We start from the raw sequence: 27649 nt of genomic DNA on the forward strand, positions 1-27649 counted from the left end.
GGCAAAACGACACACGCCGGCCCTGCATCCGCTTCTTCAGCACCTGAGCTCTCTCTCTCTCTCTCTCTCTCTCTCTCTCTCTCTCCCTTGCAGAGAATTGCTCCTCAGTGAGCTACCCATCAGCAGAAGCAGCAAAAGGAGGTGGAGGAGAGTTGCTGTCTCCGTCCGCGGAGAGGGCCATTGTGGTCTGGTACTCTCAGTGGCAGGAAGATGGCCAGCGGCAACGGCATATCTGACAGGAGTGCGCTGGTCTCTCCCCACGTCGAGGATGAGTACGGTGAGATCTTCAGGAGCTTTACCAGACGCATGAAGGTGCCCGCCGTGCCGTTCCTCGAGTTCTCGACCGACTTCGATGGTGGCATTGCTGAGATCTCCGGTGACTCGTACTCCGACATCTTCGGTGGTTTCGGCTGGGATCTCGCCGTGTCATTGGAGGAGTTGATCGGAGGATTGATGGCCGGAGTTGGAAGGAAGGACGCTGAGGAGAAAGCCAGGCAAGTGTGGGGGTTGCTTCCCTGATTTTCCTTTTGTTTTTGGTGGTTGTGTACTTTGGTCTTTCCTTTCCCAACTTGTACTCAGTTTTGGTATTTCTCCGTCTTTGGCATGGTCATAGTCTTATAGTTATCACTTCTTCTACTGCTGCAGCGACTGTTCTTTTGTGATTATCTTGATTGCTGCTGCCACTGGAGATTCGTGTTCATTCCTTGTTCAGACTTTGAGTTCTTCATTTTGGTATTTTAACATTTTGGTTCTTGTTCCAAATACTTGTTCCCAAATTTACATCTGAGATACACAAATAGACACAGATCGTCTCCTTCTCTAAGGGCCCGTACGATTGCAGGATTCATAAAAAATCAGGGGCCCCACACCATTTTCTTGCATTACCAGTTACCACTCTTATTTAACGTTTCCGGAAGGCAGAAGTTTTAGTAGTAGTCCCATTTTCTGCAAAAAAAAAAAAAAAAATTACCGTCCCCTGAGCTCGAAATTTGTCGTAACCATGTTTACGTTACTGAAATGGGTTGCGCTGGAACATCTTTTCTGGGTTCTTAACAAGCGTGGAAAAATTTTATCGAATTAAAAAAAGTAGGAGAAAACCATTTTTTTTCTTAAACATTTTTCCAACAGTCAAAAGAAACCTAAAGTCTGGTTAAAGCATAAATCAGTGGTCAAATTAGTGGGAACCTTATACCTTGAAGTTGTCTCAGGGATGGCGTACGGTTTTTTTATGCTTTTTGTTGTTCTTGACATACTAAACGACTTCGAGCAACGATAAACAGAAAGGGGCGATATATGTTGGTTTAGGGGATATTCAATGTCTTCGGTTTTGGATTGCATGAAATATAAATCTCAGGGTTGAGCAGAAAAACGATGGTGTAGAAGCTTTAAACCAGTGTCGTTTCGTTTTCACACATTTATTTCACAGAATGGTCGGAGTTGCTAGATATCATAATTCCAGAAAGCAGACAATTGCCCAGGAAACTAAGGATTGCGTGGATCAGGGTGTGGGCCCCATACCTTGGTCTAAGCCATCCACCTGGAGAATCTTATATGTTCTCAGATCCTTACTTTTGCAGGACTCATGGGGCTTTTGTCTTTCAGTATAGAACAGTCTGCAACATAAGCGATCCAGCGCTAATTCCTCCGTCTCTGAGTCTCTCTCTCACATACACACGTGTAAGTGCATGTGCGTGCATGCGAGTGCATTATAGAAAGTGAAAACTTGGGTACTGTGCAGTGAATGCTGCACTTTAAAGCATGGATTTATGCCAGTTAATCTACATCTTGACTTCTTGACTTTGTTTGTAGTTATAAGTAGTTAAGTACCACCAGATTGCTTAAATGAAGCATAAGTGGCCTTCCATGTTGTTTACTGTATCTTCTTCAACTTGGCTAACGGAGAACTTGACAATACACTTTATCCTCTTCATTCTGTAAGCTCTATTTATTTATGATGTAAGCAAACTTCCTTTTTTCCCTGATATTTCTATCATAATGTCAAACGATCTAGATCTGGGTCCCCATAAATTTCACAACTTTAGGTTTTTAATTGATGGCATTTGGTCCTACATTCATGCTATTTGGGCTCTTTAGATGGTGAAATGTGATTCATGGGATTCATTGCATGTTCTTTTATTTTTAAGGATATATCGATGAAGATATTCAAAGTTTCAAACTTTTAATATTGAGCAGAGGCAATGGAGAAAAGAAGCCCTTAGAGAAGGTTCCCTCCAGACTTCATAGTTTTTCTGCGGAACAGAAAATTTATAGTTCAGAAAATATTTCGATGGCATCCAATCCTGCCTCTGAACAGTTGCATGATGAAGAAAAGCCGTTTCCCAGGTCATACAAAATGACGGATCCTCCAGACAAAGAGAATTGCATGAATATAATACATGCTGCGGAGGTTGATTCTGTTTCTAGGTATATTTCTGCTGTAGATGGTAACTTTTGTTCTTTGGAGAATCACAACAGTGACATTCAAGATGCTGTTGCATATAGTACGTGTACTGTTTCTAATGTCTCTGAGGAGGTAAGTGAAATAAAACCTACAACAACAATCTTGTATGACTCTTCTAGCAGCAGTTATCTGCCACACATGCATGGGAATAATGGGAAGCAAGATTCCTCTAACACTGACACTAAGTCTCATCATGTGGAATATGCTCCTTCTACTTGCATTAATTCACATTCCCATGCTGACTTTCCTGAACGTGGTATTGATGAGTCTGATTCAAGAGAAGTATTTTTAACTGTTGCTGAGATTAACCTTCAGACACAGCCCACTCAACTGCCACCACCTTCAAGACCACCTCCTAGATTAGATATTAAGCGAGATTCTAAGAAGGATTCCAGCACAAACAATTGGCGTGAGAATCATAACTTGGCAAACAGCAATACTGGATACCATAGGATGGCTGCCTCAGAAACTCATGTAATTGAAGTTGCTCTAAAACCGAGCTTATTGCCATGCTTAGATGTTGAAATGGATGCAAATTCAGCTGCTTCTGCCTCCACGGCTGCACTGAAGGAAGTCATGGATGAAACAAGAACTAAAGCAAAAATTGCAAAGGAATCGAATGAAAGAAGAAGAGACATCCTAGACAACCAAAAATTTTTGGAAGCAAGCGAGGGAAAAAGAGGCATGGAACGAAAGAAGAGTGAAGCTGATCGAGGATTCTTCACTTTCACTCCAAAGATGGCTCCCAGGGAAACGAAACATGGTGGACAAGAAAATAGGCAAGCGAAGACAAACCCTCCTATGGAGGCTCTTGAGCTCCGTCAAGAGCACAAGAGTTTTTACCCTGGCCATGGAAATGAGGAGAAAAATTTTAAGGGATCAAGTGCAGTAAAAGGATTTGATTGGCAGAAGATGATGATAACTCTAGATAATGGTGATCATGGAGAAGAGGACAAAGGAATGATGCCTCCAGAAGAAAATTTCATACTCCAAGAGGGGGAAATGAGGTCTTACCTTGCTCATATCTACAGGGAGAAACTGCTTGGGGAAGGATCGAATGGAGTCAAAGGGTCCAGTATGTGGGGAACAGAAAAAAGAGAACATAAGCTGGATGAAGCTCAGGGGTGGGATGTAAAGGAGAAAACACTGAATCCTGCTGCCGTAACATATGAAAGGAAAGAAGCTGGAAATAAACTGATGTCAGTTCCAAAGATCCAATGTGGGGAGGGAAATATTGGAAAAAGGAAAAAAGATGAACTGTGTAAAAAGGCAGGTCAGGAGATTCAGCAAGAGGGAGTAAAGGAGAAGAAAAAATCCCCAAAGCAATGGAAAACAAACAAAGAAGCACAAACAGTGGCAGCAGCATGGGGGACTAATGCACAAGAGGAAAAGGAACATAGATTAGAAACTGTTCAAGAATTTGGAAAGCAGGAACAAGTGCAGAGCAGTAGGGAGAGGTTGACCAAGAATCCTGCTGAACAAGAAGAAACAGTTAGGTTAAGAATGGATGAGAAGGCTTATTGGCATGAAAAAAGTGACAAGGTATTTGAAGTATTTCAGGATGTCAATGGAGCAACAAGCAAAACTCAGAATGCAGCTAAATTAATTTTCAAGCAGGAGACTGATGATAGGGAAAAGGGAGTGGCTCAGCGGCTCATGGATGAAAATTCAAGAACTACAGAGCAGGTAAGATACTTCACTGAAACACCTGAAAGAGAACAAAACGAAAAAGTGCAGTTCGACAAAGAGAGTCTGGAAACGGAAGCACAAAAAGAAATGGATGAGTTGTGGAGGCTGGAAGAAGAAATGGAGAAGTTGTGGAGACTAGAGGAAGAATTGGAGGATGGAAGAGGCAAGGGTAGAGATAATGTAGAATTGGCAACTCAAAATGCTAATGATAAAGTCATTGTTGAAGTCTGCAGTACTGTTGAAATAGCAGCTGTAGATAGAGAAATCGCTGAAGTTCAAGAAACAGCAAATGCAGAGACCTGCAAAAAATCAGAAGATGCTCAAGCTGAATTCTATGAAAAATTACAAGAAGAAAAAGCTTCTAGTGGGCCTGTGCTTATTACAGTACAAGCTACTCAAGACGGTGCAGCAGCAGAGAATTGGGAACAACCAGTTAGTGATATTATCAGGGAATCTACTGCTGAATCAACAGAGTTCATGCAACAGGCAGTTGCTGAGATGGTTGCCAGTTCAATAGGAGATAAGCAGGAAAAAGATGATGAACCTGACCTGTGTAATGGGACAAGCTTAAGCATGAACAGTGAATGGCGCAGCCCTATGTCTGTGAGTAACACCTGTACCCCCTAGTGCTCTTGTAAATTGTAATTGCTACTGCTGCTGCTTCTCTCTCTCTCTCTCTCTCTCTCTTTCTTCTTCTCTTTTCTGTTTGGAGATCCTACTGCTTTGATCTAATAAGGGCCCACAACTTGGCAGGATGTACAGAACTTCTCATACGGTGTTTCATTTGGTATGTCCTTTTTGTTCTTCAAGTTCTTCTGTTCCATGTCACCCTGTTTATATACACAGTTTGATATTTATCTTTGGTGTCTAATGGCACCTCAAGAATTCTTTCACTTATGTTTCTCTGCATTTTTGAAATTATGTGCAATTTATTTGAAGCATACTAACTCATTGGAAAATACACAGAAGTGGCAACAGAGAAAAGACAAAAAGCAAGGTTAGAGAGGTGTAAGCGTACTGAAGACCGGATGGTATGTGCTACGTCCACTCTGAAATTAGTTTCTAGCTAGAACTTTGATATGCTGCGACCATGATAACTGTCTATCACTCTGGTGATAAGAGTTCTGCTGTTTTCATTTCCTGAACATAGAGTCATTTCTCAACTTCATGGTGCCATGGCAAATATTGCATTGCTCTCATATGTTGGAAGATGCTTAACACTTGTCCTATGCTAATTCTAGGCAAAAGCTCTTGCAGAAATGAAAGCACGGGATATTCTTGTGGAAAAGGAGCAGGCAGAACGAAATGTGAGAAATGTGATTACTGAAATATTACTTCAGTAGATACTGTAGTATTTTGTCCCTGTTTTGTAATTCGCTTTGTTTACAGAGATTAGCAGAAGTTCTTGATTGTGACATTAAAAGGTGGTCAAATGGAAAGGAAGGAAACTTGCGAGCATTGCTCTCGACGTTGCAATATGTATGAGCTATTCCTATGTCATTTGCTAATTGTTGCTCCTCTAGTTAATCTTGTTTGTCTTATGTTTTTCTAACCTATTGATGTTTTGTCAAATGACCAGCTGGTTTTCTTAATGGTTTGGAGGCATCTTGTGCTTTAAAGATAGCTTTACTTTTTCATACCATGCATCTACATGCAAATATTGGACCTTATTTCTGTAAAGGACTACATTTTCAGTACAGAGGATCATCCAATCATTTTTCATGGTTGACTTTTCTTCTTGGCACCACACATGAATTAGAGAGTTGCATTAAATTGCTTAGGCATATATGCGTGCATGATTGATCTAAGAATTCTAGTTAGTTTCTTTTGTGCTGCAACATTTAGCAGTTTTGGAGCTTTGAGTATCTAGATTTCCTAAAGGATCACAAAAGCCAGTAGCTTCTACTACACTAAATTTTTTACAATAAAATATTTTTTTACAGTACAATTACGATTTATGTTAAGAATAATCTAGAACTTTAGTGGTAGTAATTACATCTGCATCAGACGCTGCAAGGATGAATTTGATGGCTCCATTCAGTTCTGTTCCAAATTCATGGCAACACACACACACGTGTCAGAAACGTATGTGTATGTACATGTATGCATAACTTGAGAATTGATTGGCTGACGTGTATTTTCCTTCTTGTTTTCTCCTGATTCTGGTTAGATCCTTTGGCCAGAAAGTGGCTGGAATCCTATTCCACTGACTGAGGTGATAACATCTGCTGCTGTAAAAAAAGCATATAAAAAGGCTACGCTTTGCCTCCATCCTGACAAGGTTCAACAAAAGGGTGCAAGCATTCAACAGAAATATATCTCTGAGAAGGTTTTTGATTTATTGAAGGTGTGTTTCTATAACCATGTAATGTTTGGGACAACTTCTTCTCAAATGTGTTGTATCGCTAGTCCACTGATTGCTTTGGCACACAGGATTGGTGTCACTAAGTGCTATTTGGTTTGTACTAGTAATCTAGTATATATATTTTCACCACTAAAGCTTTCAGATTTGTGTTGCCAATTCCTGCATACCCATTGTTGCTTGCTTATGCATATCGTTTTATTATTTCTGGGATATATTTCCTCTAGAGTGAAGATTTTGAAAGAAAGGAGGCAGACAGAACAGTAATAAATGGTCCCTAATTTTTTTGGTTTACAAAATTCTTCATGTCTTCCATTTACTGACGGCCCACTGCTCCATGGTTGATGTTGGGAATGAAAACAAATTGATTAAGTGCTTTCTTTATCTTTGTAAACCGGAGCATGAACATTTCATTTGGTAGCATATCCTGTCATAACTCATAAGGCGTTCTACGCAAGCTTTTCACTTGAATCTGATGTTTTAGATATCTCAACCAGGCAATTGTTGTTGAAGAGAAAAACGTACTATACAAGGCCATGCTTGTAAGATGCAAGATTATTCAATTTATCTACCATGTCCTGTTTTGCAAGCCATGCCGATGAGGCTTAAAACATGATAAACTCTGTATCTGCAGTACCATTAAATTTGTTGTCGCATTAGTTTGAGAAATGGCTATGATTTATTTCAATGGCAATTTGACATTTTATGTGCATTGACTATCTCATTACGTGAATGCTATCTTTTACTATTTGCCACAGGAGGCATGGAACAACTTCAACTCCGAAGAGCGGTAAGAAACATCGGGTATCACCTCTCCGAGTTAAAGCTGGCATCATGGAGACAATTGGGCGGCTGTGTTTCATCGCATTAACATTTCATACGGTAAACTATGAAGCACTATTAAAGCATTTTCTTTGCCGCCGCTGTAATGAAGTCAATCATGGCCACACTGGGATCATGTGGAGATGGTGGTGTTCATCATGCCAATTTAGAAAGCTCATCGCTAACCCCACATTCTATGATGCAAACAGGTATCTTCTGAATAACTCGTGATTTAATCTGCAGTTCAGCATTTTAATCAAATGGCAGCAGAAGGTATCATGTATTCTGAATGACATAAGCTGTGAAGGCATAAGAGGTTGGGATCGATGTATACTGGTTCACCCATAAGGACCAAAAGAATATCTCAGCCTGCAAAATTGTAAGAATAATTATAAGTAGGTTATTTATAGTCCTGATAAACTTCGTTACATAACCTAAAAGGGGCTTACATGTTACTGCCTGAACATAACGGAAGCACCATATAGCATTCTCTGTTCTTTCTTTTTAAGCTTTTTGGAACTGAACATTATCGAGACTGAGTTATTCCCAGCGTGTTAAAAGCAACCATGCTGGAATTAGCCGATCAAATTGACTGGCTGAGCCTAGGACTGGTTTAGCCCCCTGTTGGTTTGACATGAAGATGGATTGGTCCTAGACCCAGCTCACACCGCACCCAGACCAAAAAAAAACTAGTCCACGACAGGTTGCTCGCACCGTTGACCACCTTCTTTTCTCTTCTTTCTTGGTATACCAGACCTCGAACCCTGAAGATGAGTCATGTAATAGGCGAACTGAAGGAGAAGCCTTTACCATCTCCCCTCCGCCATTGCGAGAGAGGAAAAGGGAGAGGGTGAGAGGGAGGAAGAGGAGGAAGACTGGCACGAGAGGGAAGACTGGTATGGATTAAACAGGGCCTGAAAATTGTCATTTGAGGTAGAATATAATTTTTAAGCTTCCGTATCATGACCACCTTCCTGGTTGATGAAAAAGAAAAATTAACGCACCATGAAAACAATTTTTTCAGGCCCTGTTTATGCATGACAATCCCATACCAGTCTTCCCTCCCGTGTCAGTTTTCCTCCTCTTCCGCCCTCTCACCCTCTCCATTTGCTAGTCTCGAAATGGCGGAAAGGCTTCTCCAATTTGCCTACTACATGACTCGAGCTATTGTGTGCGTACTTCCATCCGAGATCGGAGCCGCCGTCCTTATGGGCGATGTTTAGCCTCAAAATTACCTTTTCATTGTACGTGATGACATTTTCAGAGGCCATCTTATGAGAAACTTAGTTGTTGACATTCTCCGGTGGAGGGCAATGGTGGCATCGTTCACGTCGATCGGTCAAACTTACCGCCTATAACAAATGCTATTGCATTTAAAAACTGGCTGATAGATCAAGGAAAACTTTTCTAGATGCTTGCTGGTCTGGGACTAGATAATTGTGAGCCAGTTAGAAGTCAGATCTTGATGACTTCCGAGTTGCCATTCTTAAGTGTGGCAGAATATCGGTATGCATATGAATGTGAAGAAGGGATCAGATGGAGCAAGGCAGAACTAATCGTTAACCATGAAGACAGCCAATTCAATACTCAGCACACTAAATGATAGAAATCAAACGAAAAAGTTGACAGTGTGATCTGGTGGTGCAGTGTGACAATCATCTGTCTGTTCAATAGTCGACTACCATCAGACGGTTGACAGTGATCGATGGGCAAGCTGCGCTTAAATCCTGCTAGAATAGATGAACATGGAGAACCCTGATGATTTAATTTTCAGGATTTGAATGCTACCTATACTGGCAATAATAGTCACTTGTTAGATTTATTATCTATATCAGTAATGTTTATAATTGGTATATGTAGATTTGTCTTTACTGAGGCCACAAATTGTTCCCATTGTAGACGAAGCACATGCAATCTTGCTACAAGAGATGAAAATAGTGGAGAACCTCCAATAATTTTTCTAGTTTTTGTTGCTATATAAATTGGTGATAATATTCATCTATAAGATTTATTATCTATATCAGCAGTCTTTATAGTAGATATATATGAACTTGCCTTTAGTGGGCCACACATTGTTTATAGATAGCTTTTTTTTTTGGTAGTGTGCTGCTATGGTATTCCAAACCCTGTCCTATGCAGTTGGCCATGCATGGCTTCAGATTGATCTATATTTTTTAATATGACTCGTTTCATATAAACAGGCAGTTTCATATAAAAGGAAGATTTATATGGCCCTTCTTTCATATGAAACTATATATATATATATTCTGAGTCACTCAACCATCATTAATGACGACCATCAGATCCAAGATGATGGACCGTTAAGAGACAAATAAGGAGAAAAATGTGATGGCATTTCGTCGTTTAATATTAGTCCACACAATGGACCGTTAAGAGACAAATAAGGAGAAAAATGTGATGGCATTTCGTCGTTTAATATTAGTCCACACATTTTTTCTTTGTTTTTCTCCCAACCATTCATATGTTTTAGACCACTTGGGTAAGAGATAAAACCGGATCCATTAAAAGTAATTATTAAAATATTTTTTTTAGTCTAACCTTTATGTATGATCTTAAAAGTGATTATGTGAGAAGCATATATTAAGTTAGTCATTTTTTATTTAATTAATGTTTTTAACAATAAAAAAAATGAACGTGCTTATAACATCAAAATTCTGATAGTAAAAAGATCAATACTTTTATATTAAACTAGTATTCATAAACATGTTGGAAGGTTCACATTTTGTTCAAAGTACTTTTTAACAAGAATTCAAGAGGCTTGTTTTGTATCCCTTACCCAAGTGACTGGTGTGTGTATATATATAAGAAAATCAAATAATTATTTTAACTACCCAACTCATTTATGAGGGCCATTCGATCCATCGTGATGGGCAGTTGAAAGAAAAATAAGGAGAAAAATATTATTAATATTTTGGTCATCTAGTATTAGTTCGTATATTTTTCTTTTAACCAGCCATCATGATGGGTCGAATGACCCTCTTCAATATTCTGGATATGATAGAAAAATCTATAATTCTATATATACATGCACCCCTTTCTTCTCTCGTTAGATTACTTATTTTTTCTCCTTTTTTCTTCTTCTCACAATTAATCGTCTTCTCTGAAGCAGAATTAGTAAATCTGAATGAAGAAATTTCTAGAAGATATGTGAACAGTTTCTTACTGTTTTACTTGTCAAACGATCCCTTATGCAATCAATTAAAGCATTATTAGCCATATGTTCTTTCAATTTGACGGTGAAATAAACCAAACGCATAATGGCTCAAGGGGATATCAAATCTATGCGACATGAAATCCTTTCTTTAAGTTTACTTTCATCTAGCGCTAAAATATCTTATTTTCTCTTCTCTGCTTTTTTTTATTAACAAAAAAAATCATGAAAAGTCTGATTTTCTTGTGCAAATAATAGAAACCCATCTCCTGTCCAAGAACAACAAAAACAATCTGAACATTGAATGCTAGGAGATGGATTGGATATCGTTTTCTATTCATAAAAATAATAAGAACGTCCCTCCAAGCAATTCTAGAGATAAGCACTCACAGGCACCACTATTCACTACATATTTAATTTAGATGCATTGTATTACAAGGAAATGCCACCTTTGGAATATTGTAAGAAATCATAGAGTTCATATTAGTTTTATTAATAAATCGGCCTGCCCGAACCGATTCGGACTCTTCACATGGTCCGATTCAAGGAAACATATCGGTACTTCGATGAAATCATCCTTTACCTCTTTTCTCATGAATTTGGAGATTACCTCCATATAATGCCCACAAACAAGCTTAGAGATAGTGGATCTTCTTGCTCAATTTCAGATATACGATTCTTGATCTACTCCCCTTTACCAACGCATGAAAAAATTCTTGTATTTCTATCACCTCGGAGAACCATTTCGTTCCAAGTCTGCTTTTTCATGAAGCGCCTCTTCTTGGTAACCTCTATTTTTTTTTTCCCTTGACAACCTCTATCAAGTCACACTTAGGTGGTGTTTGATGGTCTCGGATCTCATATTTATGGACGATCTAAACTTCATGCTGCATGCGACAAGCTATACCCCAAATGGGGATCTCAGCAACATAGATTTTATATCGATCGTTCATGTTAAAATGCACGCTGACCTCGAATTTGCAGATCTGAAATGCTATACGATTAGATATCTCCGGCACACATACACGAGATCACATAGAGGTGTGCACACAATTAATATATACTTAGGTTGGGGTATTTTGGAATTTTTTATAAAAAAAATATACATTTATTCTTTTAACTTTCGCATGACCCTTTTTCTCCTTCTAAAAAAACTCAATTTTTTTTTTTTACTAAACAGTGGAATTTTAGTGGTGTGCACATTCACACTAAATATATATAATCACATATGCAGATCCAGGTAAAGTTCATTGTTTTTCAAATGATATGTTGTCGTTTTTCTCATTCCAACATGATAAATATGTGATTTATGTATATTGTAAGATCTCCTGGGTCACATCTAAGCTCCATGGTTTCTATTCTATCTATCTCAAGTCTATCTTTTGATCAAGAGACAGCTGAGGACCATGTTCTTGTTTGTGGCCTCCTTTTCTCCAGCAGCAAATAGTAATTCAATTCAATCATGCTCGCAGTGGAGGAAGGTACTGCTTTGATTTATTTGGAGGATGATTTGGAGAGATTTTTTTACAACCATGCTGATATGACAACCCTCAAATTATTAGAGGCTGCTTTTTGCAAAGAAATCTATCCAACATTATTGTGATTAAGATGTTTCATATACTTTTCTTACTGTTTGGAAATTAAAATTACATTTTTTTGGGTATTTGAGACCTGTCTCTTGAAGGAAAGAGTTAAGAAAAAAACTATTTGCAGGTAAAGTCTGTCTTGTAAAATAAATCGATTGCTCAATACCGTTATTTTATTCTTTGAAAGAGAGGGCATTAGGTTTATATGGCGAGACGAAGAAAATATAGACCTTTGGCGTCATATCTGGTTGCCTCCCATTGGTGGTGTAAATTAAAATGTTATAACATGTTTAATTGTTTGGAAAAATTATTATTTTATGTAACTGTACACAGTGCAATCGAATACATGACAACTAAAGAAGTCCTAAGTTCGTTGTTTTGTCCTTGAAATTGAAGAGAAGTTGCCTACCATTTATTCATTAGTCAGTTTCTTGCTTGAGTGAGGATAAGGATCTCCGGAAAGAGAATTTATTTTTTCTTCATTTCTTGAAAATATTCTTATGTATATATATGTGTATATATATATCCGTAAATACAAGGCCGCTTGGGTAAGGGATAAAAATCAGTCCCACTAAAATTAATTATTATTTGGGACTGAAATTAATTAATTATTATTATTTTGTATTTTAAACTTATAAATATGATTTAAGAGCGATTTGGTGGAAAACATGTTAAGGGAAGTAAGCTTGGACCCTTGGAGGATGGGAGCAAGGGTGGGGGCTTCGGCTTTCTATCATGTAGTATGATAAAATACTCTTTCTACTCACCTGAAAGATGAACTGTTAGTCCTTCAAGAGGGCAAAAGCATTATGATCTTTGAAGAAATTATTGTAATACATGATTTAAAAATGATTTAAAAATATCATGCTTTTGTTCTAAAATCCATGATGTGATTGTGGATATTGGTTTGCTTTTGTTCTAAAATCCATGATGTGATTGTGGATATTGGTTTTGGATTTAACAATCAAATGCTGGATATAATCAACTTGGTGTTCTTGAAATACATATTATAATATATAACGTGTTCAAAAAACAAAATGTTTATTTATTCACCAAATGCCGTCCAAGGTACACAGGCTCCATTAACAAACAAATGAAATTGTTTCTTGAATTTCAAGGACTTGCTTTTTAGAGTGTTCTATGTACATGCTTCAATCTTTATGGGTCATATAACAATTACAAACTATTTAGGGACCTTAAAAGAAAACGTATGATTCGCCGTCCACATAACGCATGCATCTCACGGAAAACTAAGATGACATTCAACAGTGTTCCGAAGGAACAGCAAGAACCATGAAGTGTCGATTCAGAAGCACCATGTATAACCGCATCCTCATCCTGGCTCACTGTTGAGAACGGGTGGGTCTGTGTGAGCTGCGTGGAGATGGACACATTCAGACTCACGGAAAATGCATGACAGGCCTATCTGAACTGTCCTCCCATCTCCCCGCCTCTTTCAAGTAATTCAAGTACCGCGCAGTCTCCGGCCTCTTCGTCATCTTCTTGCACTCCGACGCGTCTGAAAGTCTTGTCAGCGGATGAATTGCTGCCGGCTTCCGGTTGAACTTCGATTTCAGAAGACGAAATCCCGGAAACAAGATGGTGGCTTTCCTGCACCTCACAGGGGAACCGAGACTTCCAGTATTTGGATTCCCCAACATGGGCTCCTCCTCCTCGAGCTTATAGTACCTTTTCCCATCCCTCTGCAGACTTAGAGTTCGTAACATCGGTCGAGCGCATCCGCCAAGCATTTTTCAGGGAAACCAACCTGAGAAAACTGATGCTTCAGTCGAGGAGACGGATCGATTGCTTCCAGTACTACACCATGAAGCAATGAGACATTTAAAGTGAAGTGGAAGAAGAAACGGCCTTAGTAGGTGAGTTGCTTCTTTTGACTCCCGTTTTTTGTTTATAAACAACTAAACTCTGTTGAACAGAACAACGCGTGCAAGTTTTAATACACTTTTCTGTGAGTTTGGTCGGTGAGTATGAACATTAGAGACGTCAGGCTTACCTGGCTAGTGAAGACTTGTTCAAACCTATCTATACATATATAAGAGCTAAAATCCTGCAGTCATCTTGAGCACGTTTGGCTTTTTTTAAATTATTTTCCATCTTTTTTTTCTTCAAAGAAATGACTTAATTTCGACAACAATCCAAGTTGGGAGAGCAGAATAGAGCCAAATGCCCCATTAAACAGATTCTGTCCAAGGCTATCTTCTTGATCTTGAAGATAAGACACTGGAGTATTGTACGTGGTGATCTCTAGGAATCGTTCATCTTGGAAAACGAACTGCATCCCAGGTGCTGTGGACCTGATCAATTTATCCACGAAGTTGGTGGATATGACGCATAGTACAGAACAGGGGCTTTCGTGGAAGGTTTCTGTTTTATTTTTGAACTTTTGTGTCAGTATTAATATGATCCACAAAACTAGGAATGAAAAGTACTTTGAATAGTAGGAACGGAAAAAGGTCAGATTCATCCCATAGTGATCTATATGAATCTAGCACTAGTTTCCTGGAATGGGTCAAAAAAGTCCAACCAAGTTAATTAGTAGTCGGAGTCAGAGTCTCAGACTCTGTTTAGGATTATCTTATTTAAATCCAACGGGCAACGTGTTGCCCAATGATGTCCAAAACCTGATCAGTGTAATTAGTCTGATGAACAGCCGTTTTTTTCAATCAAATATGAACACGAATTCGCATTATTGGTGAGTTTCTGGTCAACCAAATGTAGCAAGGCATGCAGCTGAACCGCTTACATCCCTAAACACGAAGGAGTTTGAACGAGTCTTGCGGACATGATTCCAAGGTCCGATATTATAGCAGGGAACCTGAATATTCTCTTACTATATGGGTCATCATCGACCATATCGAACTCAATAAACAAAGCATCTGTGTTTGTTAAATGGTGAATTCAATTAGATTATAGCCTTGGGGAGCAGTATGGCTAACAGATCTCAAGACAGCACATCTCAGGGTTAGCAAGTGCAGCAATCTCATTTTGATATTGATTTTGCTCTCGATTCTGTTCATAACTATCCTATATTATCTTTTTAACTGCCAACGTTTTTTTGAGCATTAGCTAGCAAAGAGAAGACTTTTCAACTTCGATAATAGCGATTACATTGAAAGAATATGATATCTTGTGTGATTATAGAAATTAACACAATTTCATGCATGAACTACCCGTATGGGAGAAGGCGGAAGATTTCTCACAATTATAAATACAAGTATAATGATAGTGCTGTTCAAACCGTTTGAGGAAGCATATCAACTTTCAATGAAGACAACCAATTGACCAGAGCTTCGTTAGCCAGTTCAGGGACCTCGTCGTGTGGGCAGTGACCAGCAGGCAAGGTCACCAGTGATGAATTTGGATAGAAGTCCATAATTTTATTAGCCTTTGCAGGATCAACCCATGGGTCCAACTCTCCCCACAGCAACAAGATTGGGCAGGAGAGTTTAGATAAGACAGCGTCAAGTGTATATGTTGTCTGATTCATCAAGAATCGGGTCATCAACCTACAAAAAGAAAAAAAGATTTATTTTATGTTTCTGGGTAAAACAACCAGCTGATGAGAAGAGTGCAACCATAAGGTAAGCAAGAATCAAGAATTGAAAAAGAAAATCCATAATACTGAAAGGGGAATTTAAACTGTAAAGAAATATAGTGCACTTTCTTTTCCAGGTTTAGTTTGAGTGAAAAGCGGTTGTAACTTATTAGAAACAAATGCATGTACCTGTAATAAACTTCACCCGCATTTGGATCCGCAGCTGGTCTAGTGATCGATTCAACAAGATAGTCATCCACATTAGCACTATTTGGGTACACCTAAATTGAAAGCGAAATCCTGTTAGTCCTTAACCTCGTAGAAAGCCAATCAACAACCCAATATTCGAAAACACCTAAACTGCATTCAAACCAATGCAAAAGCAAATTCAATTAGCATATGGAAAGCCCAGTTAAAGTCAGGGGTCCATACACTCTTCAAAACTGATCTTATTCGTGAAGGTCGCTTTGATTGCCAAAAGACAACACCAAGGATGAGTCGTTGAATGGCCTCCTTCAATGGTTTGAACATGAATTTTTCTACTGGAGACTCATCTTCATCATCGACATCGTTCCTTACTTCTTTGTTAGCATTTCGAAACTGTCCTGCAGAATTCAGTAATGCAACTGCACGAACTTGATCAGGAACCTGTGCGGCTGTCAGCAATGCTGTAAATCCCCCAAGGCTGAAAATTGCACCAAAAAATTTATAAATGATCACAAGGCACAACATTTATAAAAAGACAGACACTATATTACCTCAACCAGACAAAAGGGAAAGGAAAATACAGTCAGATAGATGGAATGTAGTAAATTACCTCTACAAAAAGTGAAAGTGTAAATAGAAAATACTGAAAATTGTATGCACAAAATAAAAGTTTACACCTCTAAGATGGATACTTTCTCATGCTAAACCACTAGAACTACACGGTGAAGAAAGAATTACTGAAGGGGTACCTGTTTCCAACTAACACGGCCGGTGCTTTTACAATTTCACTTAAAAAATCAGCTACCTGGTCACTCCATATAGTGGCATCATACTCGATAAGTGCTTTTTCACTCCACCCAAATCCAAGTAAATCAACTGCATAGACCTTGTGTTTTTTTGATAATTCTGGTATGTTGTACCTGTACCATGATACAACATTATTATTTGCTACAACAAAGAACCATGCGAAAGAACCAACAGGTTGCACAACTTGGAAAGGTACAAAACTTCAAAGGAATATAGTGATCGTAAATTCTCAATGGACTTGCTAAGGTTATATAAACCTTGTACAAAAAAGAATTCAATATTAAGCAGAAAAGAAAGATTAAGCATGAGGCTGTGCTATTTATGCATGACAGATCCACATTGCAAAAATGCTTCTTTTTTTAAAACATTGTGAATACATGCATGCATTTCTATACATCAGGTAAATGAAAAACTGTAGTATGTACAATAGTATTTTCTCAAGAAAAATTGGAGTACTTGAATTGTTGTTGCCTACATGCAGTTTCTCTGTCCTGTTCCCTTACAAAAAAAAGTAAGTTCAGATATATGGCTGGGAGCATAACACAACAAAAGTAAAACATAAAGAAATGATAAAGCAGTTTGTTAATGCAGCCATCCAACAATACATGACGCACGTTCAGCATAATGGTTGAGGTATACAATGTGTGAACTCTACAGATGCAACAGATAAACCTTTCCCGGTTTCCATGGTGAACTTCTAGCAGCATTAATGCAAATAGATAATTTTTTGGTTGTCATAAACATGAAAAGTCACAATAAATCAATGTTAGGTGAATAAAATAAAGTCACAAACCAAGTACAAGCAACATGCTAAGAAGATAACGACATACCTCCAATGAAATGCTGAAGCGCCAAATCCATGGATAAGAACAATCGGGTCTCCTGCTCCTTGTTCTACATAATGCACTTTATGACCACGCCATGTCCAATAATTATAGCCTTCAGGCTTGAAGGGCAATTTCTCCATTCCTATGACAAAAATGTCACAAAAATGTCACACAATCTCGTTCTTTCCCCATAGACACATTAGAACTTCACGAAGAATTGGTCCAGTTATTCCGTCTGGCAAAGAGAGCTTAGATATGCCTACAAGTCGTAACACTTCCAAAGAAGAACCTCCAGGGAAGTTTATGTCTAAACTTGCTTTCTACTTTCGACCTCGACGCACTGATGGGATGCTTTCTAATTGTTCATGAGGACACATTTAAAGGAGTTTGAACACAGACCCCATTGGAGACATACAGAAATAAACTCACAGACCTACTGAAACTGTTTCACAAATTTGTCTCAACCTAGAAAAGGGCTCCACATAGTTCGTTACAGTAGCAGGAAGAAATGGGTCACTTCAAACTTCAGAAACCCAAGCGAATTGTTAAGTGTTATCTCAATTGCAGAGTGAGGGCCACCCAATTCACTAGCCCTACCAACTGAAAGAGAGGAAATCCAAAATTCCGAGCAAGCGAAGTCAGATTGAATTCTATTAGCACTCTCCCGACGAATTAAACAAGTAAAATAAGAAGGATGATGGAGGATTTCCACCTTGAGCAGGTGCTTCTTCCGCCAAGGTCGCCGATGTAGACAGAGCGGCAAAGCAGAGCCCCGTGGAGATGAATCCCCTTCTCGGCATTCTGCAATGGTTAACTCCTGAAGCAATGAAACTAAACCAAATTAGTTAAATTTGCTCGAAAACAGAGAACGAACAAAGCTGTATGAAATGAATCAATTCACAATTCAGTAAGCATGAGCTCTTTGCAGAGAGGAGAAAAGAGGGGGAGTTGGGTAGGCAGGAAAACCGTTAAGTTGTCGGCTACTGCAACAGATACGTTGGGGATGCCGGAAGTAAACCGATTCCTCCCACCTGGGAGACAAAGAAGAAGACGGCCAGGCACTAAGAGCGAGATCCATGACGATGGCAATGCTTAGCCCTCCTCCTTTAGTTCACAAGATCATCGAGTTCTTAGCCATCTCCGGAAGCAAATGAAGTTAGACGAGGACGAGGACGAGGACGATGATGGCGAAGAAGACTGTCCCCAATCAAATGTGGTGGTCGACAGTGATTCTTGAAGGGAGAGGGCAATGTGGCAGCTTGTGAACCAGACGGGGCGACAAAGTATCCTCGCTCTCTTTCTTCTTCCCTCTTTTTTTACTCTCCCTTCTTTTGTTCTCATCCTCGTCGAAGCCAAAGGAAAAACGTATGGCGTTCGTTGTCTGAGTCATCTCACCTGCATCCATTGAGAACCCCCACGCTCACTTCTCAGTCATCGCTCTCTCCTCCCGAATTTTCTGAAAGCAACCAATGTGGTTGGTATCGGTACGATACGGTTGGGAACGTCCCCTGCCATGTTGCAGAGCGATTCACCTCCTGAAGTCGGAAGTCTGTAACTAAAATAAAGCTCGTTTGCGTTCCATAGCTCTGGAAATCAGATTGGAAGTCAGATTTGCCAAGTAAATCTGGTTTCTGAAGTTTATTAAATTGTAGATTTAAGAACAATATATTTATCTGTGAAAATGCCATGTATCTCAAACCGAGGAGGGGTCTGATATGACTTTCCGATCCATGCAGGTAAAAACAGACATTACAGCAAACGCAGGATCTGACTTAAACAAAGGGTCTTTTTTTCTTAAAAATTGCAGACAAAAAGTAAACCTCAAAATTTAAAATATTCGTTAAAAAATATAAATTAAGATGAAATAGGCTAAGATAAGAAGATAGAATGGGAACCACCATCAGGCGTCTCGTAGGTTCTACTTACCAAGAAAAAAACACCAACATAGTACCCAGTAAAAGAAGAAAGATGTTTTTTGTAATTTAAAAAAACATGTTTTTTTAGTTATTTCACTTTTTTTTTTTTACTTTTTTCCTACCAAAAAATTGTTTTTTTAGTGAATGAAAAATATTTTTATCATCATTAATCATATTGGTGCATGAAATTTCAGGTACAGGCATATAACCAGTTTTGTGTGTAAGAAGAACATTTTAAAAGTATAAAAAGGGTTTATAAAACAGTTAAAAAATCTAAATATTTATTTTTTTATACAAACTTCAAAAATACCCTAACCCCCTTCTTTTTTTTTCATTGGTCCCTACATGTACATGTACATGCGCAGCCCATGCATGCAACTCTATCTTGACCCACTTGCCCCATCCCAATACATGACATTAAAATAATCGACTAGTCCGATACTGCGATTTGTTCGATATCAGATTTGACCAAGTGAGTTTGGCTCGTAGAGTAGATGCATTCATGAGTTTGGTTGAGATATGGAATCACACATCCAAAGCCCAATATAACCTGTGACATAAAACGTAACAGATAGTAGTTATAATCACCCCATGAACAACATCCACCTCATTCAGAAGCCGCAAGCATCAGCCTGAATCACATGGTCGACGTGAACGGCGCCACCATTGCCGTCCACCGGAGAATGTCAACAACCAAGTTGCTCATACATTAGCCTCTGAAAAGGTGACTATGCGGCTGAACGTTGCCATAAGACGGTCGCTCTGGATGCCGGCGAACTGAAGGAGAAGCCTTTCCGCCATTTCGACAGAGAGAAGAGGAGAGGGGAAAGACTGGCACAGGATTGATTGTAATACATAAACAGGGCCTGAAAGTTGTCATTCGAGTAGAGTATTAATTTTTAAGACGGCCTTCATCATCGACGAGAAAAAAATTTTTTTGGGTTCTTGATCCTCATGACATCCTTCCGCAAATTGATTCTTTACATCTACCCTGAAATCTCAAGAAGACAGATTCCATAGCCATCAAAAATCACTAAATAGCTATCAAAAATCACAAGAAGGCAGGTTAAATAGCTATCCATAGTCATCCACTCATCTAACGACAGAAGGCATTAACGCCTGTCTGTCTTGTCTTCCAAGATTCATAATGCGTTAATGCCTCGAGAATGAAAATGACTTTTTTGTAATGGAAGTGAGGAGCTAGAATAAAAAAAAAAAAGAATAATAATAAGAATATATTAAAACCAACAGCTACACTTTGAAGGGCCATGATGTTTTCTCGAGCTCGCAGGTCATACACTTGTGTCACCGGTGCTGCTGCCGGTGCCGGTGTTGGAAGGGTACATTTCAAAAAAATAAAAATTTAAGTGTGACCGTACGGTGAGGGTATTTAATTATTATTTTTTAATTTATTTTATATATAATAAAATAAGTATATATATATTATTATTATAATTTAATTATTAATGTATATAACATATTTAAATAATTGTATTACAAAGAAAAATATCAAAACAACATATAATATATAAATAATTTAGCAATATGACATTGTGGGCTTGGGTGTGAGTGTGCGGACTCGGGTGCAGCAGTAAAATAGAAGAGTCCGGTGACTTAGTCGTAAAAGTAAAAAGAAAAAAAAAAAGAAGGAGAATGAGAAGAAAAAAGGAAAGAAAAGAAACCCCCATTCCTTTCCCTTTCAATTTCTTCATTTTTTGAGAGATTGAAATTACATTAAAACATCCTTTTATTTTTTTCTTTCCTTTCCTTTGCACTCAAACACAGTTTTTATCTCTCTTTTTTTATTTCTCTTTTTATTAATTAGCCATCCAAATACAAGAAAAACCCTTTTTTTCAATCCTCTCTCTCCCTCCTTCCATCCAAACATGGGTGCAAGGGTAATTTCATATATACCTATTATAAAGATCGCCAATATAGATAATAAATCTAATAGATGAATATTATCACTGACGTATATAGCAATAAAAACATGAAGTATAACCACTTGAACATATCTGTATATGTATATTTGCATCTAGTAGAACCTCTCTCTCTCTCTCTCTTATAAATAAGATAGATATGAAGTATGATCAACTGTCCTTCTTGTGGAATGTCTCCCTCTCTGACATGAACATGATTGTATTGATCAACTATCATTAATCTTGTGGGGAAGCGGCAGGATTAGCTAGTGCAAATAGTTTTAAAAAAAAATCTATTTGCTGTGGCAATTGCTCTCTCTCTCTCTCTCTCTCTCTCTAACTCATGCATACAACAGATTCACAGAGTCTAACAAAGAATTTTCAATGCCTGAATCAAGGGTCCTTTTTTTAAATACACTACTTATATGTGTGTATATATATATATACATACATATATATATAGAGAGAGAAGCAAAGATTCTTTTATATTATATATGTCTATCCCAAATGAAATTTCTAGCTCCGCTACTGATAAGATGAAAGAGGGTATTGGCATAGGCACAAAAGAGTATGATGGGGATAAATGAGTTAGATATTTTGGCGTTAGATTTCTCATGTATTTAGCTGGTTCGAGCGCGACAAGCTACGCCCCGGGGTAGGAGGCGAAACCGAGGGCAAGAAAGAGGAGGAGGAGAAGATGGTTGTGGTCCTGGTGGGCCGGGCTGCAAGGGAAAGGTCCGGCATGGGCCATGATCATATGGGTTGTCATAAACTGAGAAAGACGTACAACAAGTTGGCCAACACATAGGTGGGACTCATTTGGCTCGATGGTCGCCAACTTTAATTTGGTGGCTCTTCGATGTGGACGTAAAGAGTTGAGACTTTGACCTCTAGACTTGGGGATGTCAATGGATTGGATTTAGGTGTGATATCGAATCGAATTGCTCGAAAAATGTTTGATACTAAAAATGTTAACCTCCAATTAAGAAATTGGATCAAACTCTGATTTAACAAATTATGTAGATTCGGTTTTAAACAAATATCATATTGGATTTGGAATTGGATTCAAAATCGGGTTTAGTTTTAAAATATATATATTCTATATCCAATATTCATTCGTTTTGGGATTTAGTTCATAACATATTATAACGTAGTAAGATGCAGTTGTGTATTTAAAAATCGGATTACATTCAAAATGTGAATGTTAAAGTTGGATTTGGATCATATTTAGATTGTGAATTTAGAAATCAAATCCAAATACAACAGAATTAGTGATTGAATTCGAAGTCATGGTAAAGGGTACATTCAATTTGAATCTGAATTGTTGAATTCGAATTGTTCGTACCCAGTCCCACGTAATAAAGGAAAGAGTTAAAATATTTTAAAAAAAATCAAACTGTAGTTTCAAAATTTTAATAAGAACCAAAATATAAATTTTCAAAATTTTTTATATAAACTAAATAAAAATCTTTTAAAATTTACAGTAAATAGGCCAGGGCCCCTCGGAGCTCCCTGGCTCCCCCTCTGAACTTAACCTCCAGAAGTTTTTGTTGGTTTTTACTTAATTTTCTAAAACTGTATATATAACTAAAAAGCTTTTTTTTTTTTTTTTTTTTTTTTGTAAGTAAACCAATTTTCTAAGGCTTCCTGTTAATGCAGCACATGTTGTGGTTGCGAGATTAGACGGAAGGGTTTGGTGAGCAGTCATGGTTTGTTACAGTTCTTCCAAGTTGTGTGATCATTTTTAGGATGTTTCCTTCTAGGCTTTCACCCATGGCTTCCGACACCCCTGCCAGTGACTAATAATGGCAGTACCGACTTTAGTAGGTACAGACTGATGGGTTCAGTATTTGGGCCATGCCAATGGCAGACATGGGCCTCGAGTTTAACTTGAATCCATGACATGAAATTCTTTACTTGAATCGAGATTCATGCGAAGCTGATTGAATGTTGGGGTCCTGAACCAGAGACGGGGTTCTGAGCAACCTTCTCTATGCCGGATGTTCTTCGTGGCAGCGCTGGAGGACCAAGAGTCGTGACTCAACACTCACTCGACTCAGACGCTGACAACACAACATCAATTAATTGTGATCCCCTCACCAACTTGCTCAACGTGAAACGTCCTGGGCGTGGGAGCGTCAGCTTCTGCAAAAGGGAAGACGTGGGGACAAACATGGAGGTTATCGACCATCGTATGGGGAGAAAGAAGATGGCGAAGAAGGATAGATGCAAGCAGAAAAGTGCAACGAGATTGCCCCACTATTATTGTAATGTTTCTCACGTGAAGACTCAGCTGGATTATACCTCCTTTGTACATGTCTCTCTCTCAGTCATCTTTCATGCTTCTTGCGTCTGGATTGGTGGGAGCCCCACCATCTTCACTTAAGGTGAATCTCAGGTCAGGTTCATCCCTTATCTTGTAAAGAGAGAAAAAAAAAGGACATTCCCTTTTTCATCTTCTCTGTTCGAACCAATAGTTTCTGCAAAAAGGTCTATACAAGGCCATGAGGCTTTTATTTCCTGTGCTGAGTAGCTAGATCTGCTCTTCTGCCTTTGGTCATTGCTTTCCTGTGCTATGGAGGTTATTGGTTAGAAAGGTTGGTTCTCTTCATCCTTCCTGTTTTTCTTTAAAATTTTTGTATGATGCGAGACAATAAATATGTCTGTCTATCTTGTTGCTTCATATTCAGTTTCCGTTTCCAATATAGTCGCCTGTAGTAAACCTATTTGTCTTGTATTAACGAGGTACTACTTGTTAGAGCGGATCTGAGTATCTTGCCTGAATTCGTATCGCAAGCATGTTGGTGTGTGTTTGGAAAAGTTAAAATATTCTTGTTCAGTTCTTTTCTTTGCAAAGCCGAAGATGGTTGCTAATGATGTCAAGCAGTAGCAAAGAATTGGCATAAAGACCTGGGAACTCCTCCTCTTTTCAGCAGCGGGACAGTTCCGTAAAGGTTTATAAGTGCAACAGATTATTGATTTTCAAGTTTGGCAGTGCAGAGATTAGGCTAGAGAAGTTATGCGTCCCTCTCAATGTCCTGGATTGCTCATTGGAGGCAATTCAGTAGAGTAAACACATCACGGGATCGTTTGGAATTGCCATATCATGGTGTGGGCACCAATCAAGATTCTGAGGAGGATCAGCCAGGGGAACTAGATCAAAACCAGTTTGAAAAATTCGAAATGGATTCCAGTAGTGCTTCTGGTTCAAAATGGAAGTTGGTACAGAGAAATGGATGTGGATCTGTAGAGGTAATGCCTATGCTTCTCCAGCCAGCCGAAAGGTTAAAATTTGGCTGCAATAAAAACACAGAATTGTTTGAGCTTGTGACCAGGAGCCAAAAAGATATTTCAGAGTCACCAGCCGAAAAAGCAGTTCAGTCTCAGGGTCCTGCCCCTTCTGCATCACCTGCAAACTTAGGAGCAGTAGTGGATCCTTGTCCTGTGTTTCTCTCTGATAAGGCAGTCTTATCTTCTTCTGTTCAAAAGGATCGTGATTTGGAAGTTGCTCCTAGAGAATGTTCTTTGATTCATGAGAGTGGTATGTCCAGCTTTCGTGCCATTCAAGCATGTGAAGATAAATCATGCCCTTTGGCATTGAGAAATGCTACTGGTCGTGGGTTAGACATTGCTGCTGAAGAACCTGACGTTCGACTTCCTGATCTGGCAAACCAATCCCATCAGATGGTGAAAGCATCTATAAAGGACTTTTTATTTGATGCAAATATTGACAAGGATGAGCTCTTTGAATCAACATCAGGTCCTCTGATGATACCTACAATACCCATGCCAATTAAAATGAACTTATATGAAGACAAGAGTAGGCTAGCTAGTTCCAGAGCGACTCACAATGAACAATTAACATGTAATCATTCAGCTTATTGCAGGAACAGCCATTGCCAAAAAGGGAGTTGTTCGCCTCTTCCATATACTGAAAAGAGGGTGAGCATGGTAGAGAGAACTTCAAAGCAATTTATTCACCCCGTGTTTGGTGGTTTCCTTTCTTCAACCTTTATTGAAAGGAAAGGAAAGATCATACAAAGTTGCTCTGAACTGGAATTTTCAGGACCCATCAAAGGCTCACAGAGATCTTCCAAGTTCTTGGTTATGCCAGATAGGATTAATCTGGATGCAATACCCAGCTGCTCCATATGTGATGCAGGAACATTAAGGATTTCTACTGCTGTTGACAAAGTGGAGAGAGTTCCTCGAGAGCCCTCAAAATTTTCAAAAACTACTCATAGTTTTCTGCTCACAAAGCAATGCAATATGTCTGTACCCAGGGAAGACCAACTGGCCAGGATACTATTATCTGATGCAGAAAATTATCAAAATGCTTTCCTTAAAATGACTGATTTTTGCTCTTTATCTTATCTCCATGACGAGAAAGACATAAGGACCAAACTTTTTGCCAAGAGCTCTAGAACCAATCCACTTAATGTGGACTTTTATGGCCATCGTTTCAGACTAAGTGGAGAAGTAGAATCAGGATCACCTTCCAACAGTGCCAGAGATTCTTCTCCAAAGCCTAGAGATAATAATGAGATTTGTGCTCAAGCCAGTGGTTCTGCAGCTTGCTTTGGACAGCCTCATGCTATATTGGTCTCGAAGGAAAATTTTGCGAACACAAGTAGTTCCACAGCTGGTCAAAATCATCTGGATTTGAACACTATCCTGACCTTGAACTCAAGCGAAGGTATGGTTTATACTTTATACTATCATTGCAATTCTATCTTGCAAGCCTTTGAGTAGTTAACTTGTTCTTCAACGAGAGGTTGTCTAACAAGTGGTGGGCATGTGTATCTTGTAGGTTTGTCAACTGATATGATCAATAAGGTATGGTACTATACTAAAAATCCCCTAAACTTACTATGCAATTAAACTGTTGGTTTGAAGAGTGTATATACAAGCAAATAATCAGGGCAGTTTCTCGTTTCTGTTTTGTTCATGAGGGCGACAAAGGTAACCATGTTGAAGAAGCAGAGGCATTACCTCTACAAGTCCATCTTTTCAACTATTTGGAATAATTGATTTGGCTAGGATTTCTGAACATTAAGACAAAATGCAAGTCAATACCTCTGCCTGCAATGACTGTTTGCCTAATGAGGAATCATAGCTTATTGAATGACTTGTGACTTGTCGTCTTGTTTGTCTGTTAAGGTTCAGATCTGCAGGATTAGTTAATGCCTTTACTGACTGTTCACATTGAACCAACAGGATTCTCGGGAAGCTGAGACTGCATATGAACTATTGCAGAAAATTACACCACTGGAGAAAGAAACAAAATTTGGACACATGGATACCAATGTGTCCATGAGAGATGGTGACTTGCGTTCATGTCTAGATGTTAATGGACCTAACGAGAAGAAGGGAATGTGTGCATTAAAAGCACGGAATTCATCTGCAGAAACTCCATATCTACCTGTTTGTGAGCCTTCAGGTTTCAGCGATCTGGCTTCCGGGCAGAGCATTGGATGGGTTAAACGTCTAAAGCGCAATGATTCTGAAGCTTTTGGCACCAAGACTTCAGTTCTTGGAGATACTTTTCCTGAACATAAAAGGACTAAACTGTTGAACAAGGCAGGCGGCCACAGTAGATTCTTTGCAAGCTCTGACTCCATATCCAGTCCATGGATTAAGAAACAGAGACAGGACTTTGCCGAAGGAGTGACCACGCCTAGACAGGGTAAATCAGCTGCTGAGCTTCTCAAGGAAAGTAGGTTGATCTTATCTAGTCCTTGGCTCCAGAGGCTCCGTCCTCGAGAAAGTCAGGCCAAGAAAACAGGCCCTGCAGAACTTACCGGTGAGCCTGCGAGCTGTCCAAAGCTGGCGTTAAAAATGCAGAGCAAAGAGTCACCCACCAGCCTAGGGGCAATGGCTTTGTTGGGCAAGGTGATGAGCAATTTCAGTAAATGTGGGTTGAGTAAGAACGGGACGTCCATGGTTTGGAAGGCAGAGGAACTGAAAGAAGAATGTCATCCTAAACGGTTATAAATATATTGAAGGAAGTTTCATTAGGAGAAACTTTGTTGCTGTAAATGATACATGTTTTTTTTTTAACCTTTTGTAAGCTGAAGCTTTTAAGATGCTTAGGATAACTTTTCGTGGTAAATTTGCAAGGCAGTTGCTTAGTAATTAAGTTCAATGCCTTTTACAGAGTAATTCCCGAGCTATAACCAGTTAATGTCGTGACTGGATTTTCTTTTTTTCTGAAGTGCCGTTAAGTTTGTATGTTCAGACGCAGGGATTTATAATTCATAAGATCCAACTATGCAGTTACTATATAAACGTCAGATTTTGATTGAAACGACGTAAGACCCCATGA

General features: G+C 38.8%; 4 protein-coding genes across 8 annotated transcripts; 2 read left to right on the plus strand and 2 right to left on the minus strand.

Annotated features, from left to right (window-relative positions):
- The first annotated feature begins 16 nt into the window (after positions 1–16).
- On the plus strand, positions 17–7835 carry LOC116264300 (auxilin-related protein 1-like). 3 transcript variants are annotated; one of them, XR_004174821.2, is made up of 9 exons: positions 17–494; positions 2194–4753; positions 4904–4937; positions 5117–5181; positions 5392–5457; positions 5540–5629; positions 6321–6497; positions 7271–7394; positions 7544–7835. XR_004174821.2 is itself a non-coding variant. In XM_031644438.2 (8 exons), the coding sequence occupies exons 1-8, from the start codon at positions 211–213 to the stop codon at positions 7304–7306; spliced, it is 3312 nt and encodes a 1103-aa protein (XP_031500298.1). In that variant the 5' UTR covers positions 17–210; the 3' UTR covers positions 7307–7835. The 3 variants fall into 3 exon arrangements, 2 of the variants coding, with proteins under 2 accessions (XP_031500298.1, XP_031500299.1); XM_031644438.2 differs by having other exon boundaries at positions 7271–7835; XM_031644439.2 differs by having other exon boundaries at positions 4913–4937; positions 7271–7835.
- Positions 7836–13492: 5657 nt separating this feature from the next.
- Positions 13493–13819, minus strand: LOC116263548 (uncharacterized). The gene has a single exon (XM_031643287.1). The coding sequence runs from the start codon at positions 13817–13819 to the stop codon at positions 13493–13495; it is 327 nt and encodes a 108-aa protein (XP_031499147.1).
- A 1361-nt stretch (positions 13820–15180) lies between these two features.
- On the minus strand, positions 15181–18928 carry LOC116263848 (uncharacterized). The gene is made up of 7 exons (XM_031643642.2): positions 18456–18928; positions 18202–18306; positions 17493–17631; positions 16605–16775; positions 16081–16333; positions 15838–15929; positions 15181–15619 (listed from the first exon to the last, which is right to left on the minus strand). The coding sequence occupies exons 1-7, from the start codon at positions 18565–18567 to the stop codon at positions 15346–15348; spliced, it is 1146 nt and encodes a 381-aa protein (XP_031499502.1). The 5' UTR covers positions 18568–18928; the 3' UTR covers positions 15181–15345.
- Positions 18929–23062: 4134 nt separating this feature from the next.
- On the plus strand, positions 23063–27486 carry LOC116264614 (uncharacterized). Of its 3 annotated transcripts, none has more exons than XM_031644936.2 (4): positions 23063–23921; positions 24325–26020; positions 26135–26160; positions 26542–27486. In XM_031644936.2, the coding sequence occupies exons 2-4, from the start codon at positions 24358–24360 to the stop codon at positions 27316–27318; spliced, it is 2466 nt and encodes an 821-aa protein (XP_031500796.1). In that variant the 5' UTR covers positions 23063–23921; positions 24325–24357; the 3' UTR covers positions 27319–27486. The 3 variants fall into 3 exon arrangements, with proteins under 3 accessions (XP_031500796.1, XP_031500794.1, XP_031500795.1); XM_031644934.2 differs by having other exon boundaries at positions 23065–23921; positions 24070–26020; XM_031644935.2 differs by having other exon boundaries at positions 23065–23921; positions 24084–26020.
- The last annotated feature ends 163 nt before the right edge of the window (positions 27487–27649 follow it).

This window comes from Nymphaea colorata, chromosome 11 (assembly GCF_008831285.2).
Source record: "Nymphaea colorata isolate Beijing-Zhang1983 chromosome 11, ASM883128v2, whole genome shotgun sequence".
In the NCBI taxonomy this organism is placed as follows: Eukaryota; Viridiplantae; Streptophyta; class Magnoliopsida; order Nymphaeales; family Nymphaeaceae; genus Nymphaea; species Nymphaea colorata.